This window comes from Squalius cephalus, assembly GCF_949319135.1.
Source record: "Squalius cephalus genome assembly, chromosome: 21".
NCBI lineage: Eukaryota > Metazoa > Chordata > Actinopteri > Cypriniformes > Leuciscidae > Squalius > Squalius cephalus.
The window spans coordinates 33,778,217-33,791,245 of NC_137142.1; the positions used below are offsets into that span (position 1 = coordinate 33,778,217).

General features: G+C 39.5%; 2 protein-coding genes across 4 annotated transcripts in view; both read right to left on the reverse strand.

Annotated features, from left to right (window-relative positions):
- gng4 (G protein subunit gamma 4) overlaps window positions 1-5,619 on the reverse strand; it is an 18,572-nt gene extending 12,953 nt beyond the window's left edge. Inside the window, exon 1 of one of the 3 annotated variants that reach the window (XM_079855654.1) lies at window positions 3,856-4,281. Coding sequence is in view for 1 of the 3 variants with exons in the window: in XM_079855653.1 (XP_079711779.1) it covers window positions 3,684-3,794 (111 nt within the window). In the remaining 2 variants the exon portion in view is untranslated. Of the gene's footprint in view, window positions 1-3,683; window positions 3,816-3,855; window positions 4,282-5,548 lie in introns of those variants that run through there. The other 2 variants (XM_079855655.1, XM_079855653.1) reach the window with 2 other exon arrangements.
- The window catches only part of lyst (lysosomal trafficking regulator), a 120,912-nt gene continuing 113,056 nt past the window's right edge, over window positions 5,174-13,029 (reverse strand). The window contains exons 51-55 of the mRNA XM_079855637.1: window positions 12,156-12,295; window positions 10,968-11,065; window positions 8,721-8,877; window positions 8,018-8,089; window positions 5,174-7,045 (exon numbers count right to left, since the gene is read on the reverse strand). Of these exons, the coding sequence (XP_079711763.1) occupies window positions 6,907-7,045; window positions 8,018-8,089; window positions 8,721-8,877; window positions 10,968-11,065; window positions 12,156-12,295 (606 nt within the window). The 3' untranslated portion in view covers window positions 5,174-6,906. The remainder of the gene's footprint in view (window positions 7,046-8,017; window positions 8,090-8,720; window positions 8,878-10,967; window positions 11,066-12,155; window positions 12,296-13,029) is intronic.

Sequence of the window (13,029 nt, forward strand, 5' to 3'; positions counted from 1 at the left end):
GACCTCTGACCCCACGCATGACGAGAGACCTCTGACCCCACGCATGACGAGAGACCTCTGACCCCACGCATGACGGGCGACCTCTCACCCCACGCATGACGAGCGACCTCTGACCCCACGCATGACGAGCGACCTCTGACCCCACGCATGACGGGCGACCTCTGACCCCACGCATGACGAGCGACCTCTGACCCCACGCATGACGAGCGACCTCTGACCCCACGCATGACGAGTGACCTCTGACCCCACGCATGACGAGTGACCTCTGACCCCACGCATGACGAGCGACCTCTGACCCCACTTATGACCATGCATGACGAGAGACCTCTGACCCCACGCATGACGAGTGACCTCTGACCCCACGCATGACGAGTGACCTCTGACCCCACGCATGACAAGCGACCTCTGACCCCACTTATGACGAGCGACCTCTGACCCCACTTATGACCACGCATGACGAGAGACCTCTGACCCCACGCATGACGAGCGACCGCTGACCCCACGCATGACGGGCGACCTCTGACCCCACGCATGACGGGCGACCTCTGACCCCACGCATGACGGGCGACCTCTGACCCCACGCATGACGGGCGACCTCTCACCCCACGCATGACACCTCTGACCCCACGCATGACGAGTGACCTCTGACCCCACGCATGACGAGTGACCTCTGACCCCACGCATGACTTAGACGTAGTGTAAGATTAGGTGAGAGCTGACGCCTCTCACGGTTCAAACAACAAACTCAAGCTCCTCCCACATTTCTCTTTCAAATGTGTGAGCGGTGTTTAGCTTTGCTCTGTCCTCTGCGCTTCCATGTTCGTCAATACGTCATGCGTCGGGTCAGAGGTCACGCTTCCGGACGTAACTGGAAGCCAGTGATTATAGTTCATAAAGTTATAAATATGGATATTTTCGCTTCAGAAGGCCTTTATTAACCCCTGGAGTCGTATGGATCACTTTCATGGTGGATGATGCGCTTGTATGGCCTTCAAAATCTAAGGTACAATTCACTCCCATTATAAAGCTGGAAAGATCCAGGATATTTTGAATATAACTCTGATTGCATTCGGCTGAAAGAAGAAAGATATAAACACCTAGGATGGCTTGAGGGGGAGTAAATCATGGGATAATTTTCATTTTTGGGTGAACTATCCCTTTAAGGCTATGTCTTAAGTACTAGTTTGAGCATCTAGCGGTTAGTCAAGCGGCACGTTGACTACGGTTTTATGTGACTTAAAACAGTTATGGACAGTCTTAAAGCTACACTGTGTAATTTTTTTAGTTGATTCTTAGCTAAAAACACTTAGTTCTTTCAAAAATATATGTGCTCATTAATGTATATTTACTTCTTTCAAGTAATAAAGTATTCTCGTAAGTTTATAATCTGCCATTGAAAGTACATACGGGTGAGGGGTTCGAATGCCGGTCGCCATGTTGCCCCTCCATCTTGAAACTACATTAGCCAAAGAGGGACATACCTGTAAATTCAAGCTTCGCCTTTCGCGCTTTACACTCAGTGACATAGAGACGAATGCGAGGGGGAGATTACTCACGACTGCCGGCAGATTTGAAAGATTGCTGATGGAGGATCACGCCTATTTTCGAGGACATGTAGCAGAGTCTCCAAGGAAGCGAAAGAGAGAATTAAAACGCCAACGCGACAGGCAAATCAGCAAGACCAAAGTCAATATTGGAGTAACTTTTCCCAGATGGAAAGAGCTCATGAGGAGCAAAGATTTTAAAACGGACGCCGAAGTTGCCTGCTTTCTTCTCGACAGGTAATCCAGCCTATTTGTGTAAATTCAAAGTTTTATAGTTGCTTGTCTAACCAGCATGGTTGTGCATAACGCCAGAGCGACCTCTAGTATAACTTGCGTTACTTTTCCTCACGTCAATGGTGAAAAGTATTGTTTACCTTGTAACATAAATCTGTGCTGCGACGGATCACAGGTGATGAATAGTTTTAAAGGCGCAATTGGACGAAGTCGAACTGGAAGCCATGTTAATCTTGGAATAATACGGCCACCGTAGGAGTTAAAACACCCTCGAAATTGAAAGGAACAGAAACAAATATTCACTGGGTAGTCATATACAATTTCACCGCTAGATGGGGGAAATTATCACACAGTGTAGCTTTAAAGAAAAATTGTAAAACTAGTCTTAGCATTTTATGCAAATGGGTTCTGGAACAAGAACAAATGTGGGCGGGGCTTGATTTTGTCTGCAAGGAATTGATTGGATGGTTGTGGTTTGCTATTGGTGGATCACATGTGAGTGACAGGTTGCCCCGCCCTCATCATCACAGAAGAGAAGTTATAAGAGAGAGAGGAAGTTAAGATTGAAAGATTATGAGGCACAAAATAATGTGCATGGATAAATAATTTAGAATAAAAAACATTAAAAAAAACATGAATTGTCAATTTTTGTGACTTTAATTTAAATGTAAACAGTAGGCTACTTTACTGTAAGAGTCTCAATGTGACTGTATTTATGAATGACTGAATCTGAGCCGTGTTCAGTAAATATATGAGGGACAGCACTTGTTCTCTGGTCGTCGTTGATTTATTATTATTTTAATTCCATTCAAGCTTGAATGGAATGGAATTAATTTTTTTCTTTTTAAATATCATGGTTTCCACAAAAATCTGAAGCAGCACAACTGTTTTCAACATTGATAATAATCATAAAGTTTCTTGAGCATCAAATCATAGAATGATTTCTGAAGGATCATGTGACACTGAAGACTGGAGTAATGATGCTGAAAATTCAGCTTTGATCACAGGAATAAATTACACTTTACTGTATATTCACATAGAAAACAGCTGTTTTAAACCGTAATAATATTTCACAATATTACTATTATTACTGTATTTTTGATCAAATAAATAAGCTCACTGACAGAAACAGAATAGACAGTAGAATAATCACCGTCATTTTACGCTTCCCTGATATTTCCAGGATTCCCATTCTGTGAAATGTTCTTTTTCTGGGTTAAACAATCACATTTCCCAACGTTGTGATATAATAACACCTGTCAAAACAGGTCAGAGGAGCAGCTAAGAATCATAGAGGTTCATTTTGAAGTTATTTGTATTATTTTCACAAATAAATCACTAGACAGCAGTAAAGTGAATCTCAGCAGAACATGAGCTTCATCACAGCCCTTTTAACCCTCAGAGCATCATGTACATCTCCATACATTCATAATGATACAGTGCTGAATAAAGGCCAAACACAACCATTGCACTGGAACATGTGGGTTAATCTCAATACAGTAAATCATAATAAACCATTAAAGCTATTTAGCTCTCAGATTTAATGCCTGTTATTTGTAGGCGACATGTGACAAAATCTAGAATCAGCAAAAACACACGAGGGTCGTGATGTTCCTCCATCCATCCATTCAAAGGCCATTCCGTGAATTATCACAGAGCTCGTGAAGCTCATCACTGAACATCTGAATCTTCATCATAATCATTTCGATTATAAAGGCGGAATTCCAGCCGATGGAATCAAACGCCCAAGAGACTCGCGCGCGTCCATCTTTCGCTCTCACGCGCTTCTGGTCATTCCAGCATCATTCCCACAAAAAAAGAAAGAAAAACATGTATCCATCCATACATACATCATCCCTCATCCCAAATCTACAACACGAGCGCGTTCATGTCGCTCGTACTGACCATGAGATAATTAAGCGAAACCGTTGCCCATAAACCCGCGGTCACGTCTGGAACGTTGGAATTGTTACAAATGTTGCACTCAAACGTTCCAAAAATTACGCAATAGAACATTCGAATCTACGTAACGAGCACAAATACCTGGCGAGGCACAGGGACGCGTGTTAACACCCACCTGAAGTGTGTCAGTGGTCAGACTTCAGTATGTGGCTCGACTCCACCCGAACGCGACGAGGAAAAACCCGCAACACACACCTCACACACACACGGTCACCGTCCGCTCGCGTGCATCCGCCGAACGCCGTCAAACGTCGAGTATTTCCCCGGTTTCTGCTCTGCTGGTTGATTCGGTGTCGGTTCATGGGATGTGAGGAGGGGAACCTCGATGTGACGCACAAACGCGGCGCGCGCGAGGATGCAGGTGTCACTGCGCCTTTAAGAAATCAGACGGTTCGCTTCGCGCGCGTCCTCCGGTATCGGTGGACCGTTGTGTGTGTGTGTGTGTGTTATCAGATCAGATGTTTAGTATAGCTGGAGGATCACTAGGGCTCATTATTCTGCAGGGCGCATCCGAGGCACGTGAGGTTTCCCTGCTTAATGTGACATCACCGGGTCTCCCAGTCACCGGGATGACGTAACCGCCTCCAAAACACTCGCACTGTGACGTAACACAGATGTTAGGCGCGTGAAGATCTCTCGCAATTAGTCCCCTAATTTTTCTCACTTTCAAGATGATAAGGTCTATATTAAATCCTTGTCTACCTCCAGTAACAAAAAGGCTGATAAAACTTTGAAAGTATGCTCGCTTTTTAATGTTTTTGTATAATCTTTATTTAATATTATTTTGTTTTGTGGAGAGGATTGTTATATTTATGTGATGTTTAATCAATATTTCCACATTTATTTATTTAATTTTTATATATTTTCTACTTTATTTCTTTTATTGTTATTTCTTTCTTTTTCTCAATTCAAATGTTATATAATATTTGTCCGTCCCTGAACCCCTGGCTCTTTGATATTCTGTAAGTAAATGTTTAAATAAAAAAACTTGCAATTATTTTTTTTAAACCACTAAAATAGACACACATGTAGTTGGGAACTCGCTAACTTTTATGAATAGAGGATAATAGAATAGAACTAGCATATAATGGAACAGAATAGAACTGGTAAATGTAGAACCGAATAATTTAGAATACAACACAACAGAATAGAACTGAGCAATATAGAATATTAGGATCTGGTTCCATGAAGAATCTTTAGAATCCATGGAACCTTTCGATTACACAAAAGATTCTTTAGATCATTAAAATGTTCTAGAAATGGTTCTTGTAAGAACTGTTGACTGGACGGTTCTTTGGGGAACCAGAAATGGTTCTACGGCATTGCTGCAAAACCTTTATTTTTAACACTGAACATGAGAAACAAGTGCAACAAACGGAATCAAAATTTCTTGAATATTTATATATATATATATATATATATATTATATAGTTGACATTTTATTACATATTTCATAAATACAAAAAATTAGAAATGTCCCAGCCAGGCCTTGGTGAACATATCAATCTTAATTTACATAAACCACTGTTAATTCAACATTCGACTGAAAACAATAAGCCTTTTCGTGATAGTTTTGTCAGACATCTTGCTTTACAAACTCAGTGAACAACTCACACAATGACAGCAACATCAATCTCTTTCTGAGGGAACTGCAAACATGACAACACTGTGCACAATAATTAAGAGATATATGTATGTAATGCAAGCATGGAAAACAGATTTTATACATAAACATAAGGAAACAAAACCATAAAACGAGCACATAACTCCGGGTGCTCAGTAAACACCAGATGATTCTCTCTAAATACCTTTCATTGAAGTGCTGGCGCTCTGGACTCACACTGAGAGAGAACGACTTCAGAGATACATGTGTCTGATATTTCTGAAAATAATGCAAAACAAAAAGGTGAAAGCATTCCCTTTCTGGTAAACACTCAAATATAAGACAAGCTAATAGTTGCAATGTAAGAGAAAATGCAGAATGCTTCAGAAAAAAAAGCAAAGAAAAACAGCACAAACAGAGAGAACGCTCTGATCATGTTCAGATAACACACTCGTTTACTTCAACTCAGTTATTTCTCCTCCACATTTAAGGCTGACTGACACTTAAGACTTCAAGAGCATCGGTTTCCTCATGAAATTGTGTAATTGTTTAGTGATATTGCTTTGCCTTTGTACAGTAATCAGGTTGTTTTTATTGCAACCAAAAAACAAAACAAAACAAAAATCACCCATGAATTAGTGATTTGGTCCTAAAGGTATAGATTTGACTAAACTTTACATTGCATCTCCAATGATAGATAATGCTTGATCACAACATGCAATCATTTATAACACAACTGAACAGTATAGAACAGATTCAGAACGAAAGCATGTTTTTTAATGAATTAATATGAATTTGATGCGCTTATTAACTGGCAACTGGGCCGTTTGGTTTGAGTTGGTGGAATAAATAACAGAATAAATATTGTTATTTCAGGACGTCATGAGTGAGGAACGACCGTTCACTTGCACATCGTCACAGGATCGTCTGAAGTGCATATTAGAATAAAGAGCGAGAAACACGTTTAGATGTGGCTTTCATCCTTGTTTGAGAATAAATAAAGTTTAACAAGGCATTGCGTGCACACATTCATTCTGCCACTGCATGCCGAAGTCTGGGAGAGAAATACCCCGCATGGATTACCAGTGCAGACGCTAGTGTTTAGATTATCTCAGTCTGGTCTGGCTTCAAAAGCAGGATTTCTATTCTCAGGATAGCAGAGACGAGGGACATAATAATGAAGGAGAGAGAAACAGGCCTTCAAACGTCGAGTCTTAGGAGGACCAGACTCTAGCAGCTTTCAAAAATACGAACAAATACAAATACTACGACATGAATCATCAGTCAAACCAAACACAAAACAAACGAGGATAACGAACAGAAGTGATCCGGTGGGAAAGGCCTGCGCTCGCTCCGCCCCACGACTCCCGACGCATGTATGGAAACACACTTTACACGCTCTTTATGATACAGTTGCTTATAGCACAGCATAAAGTGCCGTGCGTTTCCATGGCGGATCAGGGGGGGGATCCTGTGATGGTCATGGGCGGGGCTTGTGCCTCTGGCTCCTCCTCTTTCGGGGTCAGCGGGGTCACTCAGCGGTGGTTCTGTGGCACACGGGGATCAGCCTGCAGCGTAACTGCTGAGGAAAGAGTAAAACATGGGCAGCTTCATGCGCTGCTGGTCTCGTCGGCACCACGCGATCACGGTGCCCTCGCTGTTGGCCGTGTAAAGATGGTGTCCGTCACACGAGAACGTGAGACTGCAAGACAATCCAGAGGAAACATCATCAGGCACATGATCATCAGGAGCAAATTATGCACTTGCAATATCAGTCACAAGTGTTTTGTTTTTGAAAGAAAACCAATGTTGCATTTATTTGATCAGAAATACAGTAAAAAATGTGAAATATTTTTACGGTTTAAAATAGCTGTTTTCTATGTGAATATATAGTAAAGTGTAATTTATTCCTGTGATCAAAGCTGAATTTTCAGCATCATTACTCCAGTCTTCAGTGTCACATGATCATTCAGAAATCACTCTAATATGACGATTTGATGATCAAGAAACATTTATGATTATTGTCAATGTTGACAAAAAAAAAACGTGATGCACTACCGTTCAAAAGTTTGGGGTAAATACGATTTAAATATAACAACAACAATTATAATTATTATAATTATAATGCTTTTTTTCAGCAAGTACACATTAAATTGATCAAAAGTGACAGTAAAGACATTTATAATGTTACAAAAGATTCAATTTCAAATAAATGCTGCTTTTTTGGGTTTTCTGTTCATTAAAGAACCCTGATTTTTTTTTTTTATCATGTTTCCAAAAACATTTTTAAAGAACCACAATTAATAATTGAGCATCAATAATAATAGTTAATAATTAATAATTGCAAATCATCATATTAGAGTGATTTCTGAAGGATCATGTGACACTGAAGACTGGAGTAATGATGCTGAAAATTCAGCTTTGATCACAGGAATAAAATTACATTTTACTATATATTCACATAGACAACACTTATTTTAAATTGTAATAATATTTCAAAATTTTGATTGTATTTTTGATCAAATAAATGCAGAATTGGTGAGCAGAAGAACAAAAAAAATCTTAATTGTGTAAAACTTTTGTTCACTTCTGGTAGTGTATAGAAGCACGTAACTCTTCTATTCGTGATATAAAAACAAATCTGTGTGACGTCATATGATGTGCAAGTGTGTACCTTATGATAGGCCTGTTGGATTTCAGGAAGGTGATCTCTCTGACTGGCTTCAGGTCCCATGTGCTCCACAACCTGAGCGAGAACAAGGACAAGACAGACATGAAATATGATGACAGAGAAGAGGAAAGATAAGCATTGATAAGAGTCTTAAAACACAATGCATTCTGTTTTTATGGAACTCATTCAATATGGCTTTGCAATAATAATATTGGTAACACTTTACAATAAGGTCCGTTAGTTAACATTAGTTAGCATGAACTAATAATGAACTGCACCAATACAGCATTTATTAATCTCTGTTAATGTTAATTTCAACATTTACTAATACTTTATTAAATCTTGTTAACATTAGTTAATGCACTGTGAACTAACATGAACAATCAATGAACAGCTGGATTATTATTACCTAACATTAACAAAGATTAATAAATACTGTAACAAATGTATTACGCGTGGTTAGTTAATACATTAACTAATGTTAACTAAAGAACCTTACTGTAAAATGCTACCAAAATATTAAATAATAATGCACACAGGAAGTCCAAGTGATGTCACACAGGAAGTGTGAACATTTGCATGCATGTGTGCAATTGTTCTGCTTCATCAAATTCAACCTGGTTTCCAAAGTGGTTTTAATTTACAGCATTTGGTCCCAAACCAGCTAAAAGTGTGTAGTTTGTGGGGTTTCGGGTCAGTCTTGTACCTGACCACACCGTTCTCCAGCCCGCCAGCGATCACGTTCACCGACACTCCCTCCGGCTGATTGGAGAACGCCACCGAACAGATGATCTCTCGACAGTGAACATGACCGATCAAATCTCCATTAATCGTCCACAGCCTCAGATCACTCCCTCCACCCACTGCACACACACAGAGAGGACGTCATTATACACACCGTACAATCAAACTCACCGTATAACAAGTGCAAAAATATAACACACCGGTGTTCTGCCAGATGAGAAGTTTATCTTTATATCTCTTTTAATTCCTTTTATAACTATGGGCGTTTTCACACCTGAGAGTCCGCACCAAGTTCATGTTTTGATACATTACATACATTCGGTTAGTTTTGGTTTGGTTTCACATTGCTATGCGAGCGCGCTAAAGAACTTTACATGACGTACTCGCGTCCTGTCGTCATCATTTACATGGGCTGCATCTCAACATTGATTGGTTTGTAAACGCACGTGCGTCTAACGGCGGGTAACTTTGACAAGAATGAATGAACAGACGCATATCGTTGCCGCTATACTGTTATTATTACGGCATTACTCCCTGCAGCGCCGACTATACATAGTTCCTACATGACGTCACAACATACGGGCATTTGCCGACCCGGCGCCATTTCTGTGGGCAGAACATTAGAAGAAGAAGCTGAAACGAGTTAATTTCGTGATAAAAAGTGACAATGGTCATCTCCTGCTGGGTCAATGGATGTTCAAATCGTGCCGGAGGTTCAGTTAAATTTGGATTTTACAGTATACCCGTCATTAGACTTCATGAATGTGAGAAAACTAAGCTTTTGTCAGAACAACGACGGAGGTTATGGCTGGCGAGGATAAACAGGAAAGAAACTCCCTCAAAACACGCAAGAATTTGCTCAGAGCACTTTGTGTCAGGTGCACAATGTTGTGTTTTATTGCAAGTGTACACAAATATAAGTTAACACTTTGCAGTTTGAATGATGTCCTGTATGAACAAAATGACAAGGTATTAAAAACATACAAAAACAACATTGTTTCCACTGTTCGATCGCGCCCGCGCCTCTCTCTCACTCACACACACCTCTCTCTGTCTTGTGTTAATAGAGTCTCTTTATAGTCTCTGTCACTTTGTCTCTTCATGATTTTCGTAACATTATAAACAGAAAGAAATATTTGAAATTTGCTTGTAAAACTTCGTAAACACAGCAGCTTATGCCATCAAAGATGGCGTCTCCGGGGAGGTCACGTGACATTAATTGGCCTGTGGGAAACTATGTATACTCGAGGCTAGTTCACATTCGCCAAATGAACGTCCTCGTTGTGCGAACATTTTATCATCGCCGGCAGGACGCAGGACAAATATATGTGTGTGTGTGTGCGCTGGTAGAAACGCTGTGGGCAGGACTGACAGATCTGCACAGAAATATTCTTCTTCAGTTGTTTAGGCTACACGGGAACCACCGGATCTTCCTGTAAATGTTCTGAAAGTCCGAACCGTACAGAAAATGCGTTCACACTAGAAACAAACCAAGCCTTTGTTCAGTTTGATCCGGACCGAGACTACCTCTTTTCGCCGGACCAAATTCCGTCTGTTTGGTGCGGACCGTGGTCCGGGGGAGGTTTCACACCTGTAATTTTGATTCGGACCAAACTGAAAAGTCCGAAAATCCGGACCAAACAAGGTGTGAAAAGGCCCTATATCATTTTTATATTTCTTTTAATTCCTTTTATAACTGTTTTCATTTTTGACCCAAATATGGGTTAAAACAACCCAGCATTTTTTAGAGTTTCCTCATGAAACAAGGAATGACTGCAGAACTAGTCTAATGACTTCTGGGAGTGTAATGGACAAAATCAGACTTGACCCTTGACCTCCAGCTGTTCAAGCCCAGATTACAACTAGTTTCCATTTCTGTGATGATCTGGAGTTTCACACAGTCATATTTCAAAATTAATATAAATGTGATAAAAATGAATAAAATGAATGAATATAAAATATGATATACCGTTTTTTTTGCCAGTTTATCTATGCATCATCATCTCTTTTAATTCCTTTTATAACTGTTTTAATTTTCCTAGCTTTTATGTTGTGATTATTTTAATTCCTTTCTGTGTAAAGCACTTCGAATTACCATAAGTGTATGAAATATGCTATATAAATAAACTTGCCTTGTCTACAAATTAATATATTTTTTGGCTAATATATTTGTATTAACTCCAGCAGTGTAACGGGTGTGTATTGTCACCTGAGTCACAGACTGTGGCGATGTCTCCTGTCGTCTCGCTGGCGGACACGGCGTTCACTGGACTCTTGTGACCCGTGAGACTCTGAACGTAACACAGCCTAACACAAGAAACCACAAACAAACACTCATTAGAGTCGCATTACTGCAATACAACACAGAAAATACAACACAGGGTTATTTAATAAGCCATAATTATTATAATATTAAGGCAGTACAAAAAAGTATACTGTACTTTAACTCTTTCCCCAACAGTTTGTATGGATATCTGAACATGCAATATATATACATGTTTTATTCTAGCTTAATGCATTCTTTTTTTATCAGCACTTGAATGTGGGTAAGTTTAATAAAAAAAGCAACATTTTGAGCAAAAAGCATTTTTTTTTTTGTCAAAAACTTCGGATCAGATCCAGAACGATGATTAAAACACAGATGGAGTGGATCGAGTCCATCAACACCTCAAAGCTTCACAGTCCTGTAACGCGTCCTGGGTCGACATTTCATTCATAACATTAGGCAATTTTGATTTATATGCTGTTTAATGTTGATGATCACGTTGTTTTACATGTAGCAATGCTTCTATTGCTTGTTTCTGCTTCTTCTTCTCCTGTGTTTTGATCAGGAGATTCTGAACTCTTTCAGTAGATGTTTAACAGCGCCCCCTACCACATAACAGTGGAAACATGGAAAGCCGGGAAAGAGTTAAGTAGAAAGACCGAAAATAGTACTTTCTTGTCAAACGTAATCCAATAATCTTCTAAAAATCCTTGAGGTCTACAGGACCTTATGCTTGAGGATACATTAAAATATATATATTTTGTACATTATAGTAAAAAGAATTTGAGGGCAAAAGGTGTCTTAATGCTCCTAAAATAGAAATTGCTCCTGAAATTTAATTTCATACTGTTGATTTTGATGTGTAAAAGTGTGACTTTAATATTTTTCTGCATCTACGTTCGTATAATATATCCTAATATGCATCCTAATATAGTTGTCTACTAAACCTGGCATTGTATATTATGAATATTGTTGTCTCTCATTACAAATATCATTGGCTAAACTGCTTTTGCTCCCCGTTGTTTTGAGTAAACGTGTCTGCTAAATGCATGAATGTAATATACAGGTTTCATCTGCATGTCTCTTCCAGGTTTATCATGACCCTGAATATATGAATGGTTAAGCACAAACCTGTTGAGGTCCCAGAGGATGCAGGTGCCGTCCCGACTCACGCTGATGAGGATGCTGTAGGGTTTGCAGACGAACAGGCCCGTGACCTCAGCCGTGTGACCGTACAGGTGAACCTGAGACTCCACCTCCATCTCTGTGGGCTGAAGAACACACGGAGAACGACTGTAACTGCAGATATCTCTCAGGGGTTTGGCTAATGGCCTCATTAGAGCACTGATAATGGCCTGAATGAGCTGAAAGAGCGCTTTAACAGATGATTCTGATCTGGTTTTATGGTTCAGGGTAAACAAACCACCACATGGCTGTATGTAAGAGTACAATCAATAAAAGCACTAAAACTGGTCAAAATGCAGGCAAGTAATTGGCTGATAATGCATATTAGTTGGGCTTATTAATCATTCAATACTTGTGCATTTTCAGATTATGGCTGTTGGGTGATAAACTGCCCACTTTTCCCTTTAAAATTAGATTTTTTTTTACACTTGGTCTCTGTTTTATTTGAATAAAAAGATCTGCTAATAAATATATGCACTAAATCACCTAAAAAATTTGTTAAAATAATTTCTATGGACCTTGACGATATCTGGCCTTGGAAAAGAGCAGCGTGAGCATTCTTCAGAGTATCTGCTTTTGCTGATCAAAAGAGTTTTTTTTTTTTATTTCTCCTTTTTATCATCTACATCATCTTTATTTTATTATAAATGTTTTTAATTCTTTATTAAGCTTTACATAAACAGGGAACCATTAACAGCAATACGATAGGTTGAAACAAGACTTCACATTGCCCTCATTCCTGAATGTTATAAGAGAATGAGAAAAATAAATAAAATTAAATAACTAAATAAAATGAACTTGATAAGAATGCATTCAAATG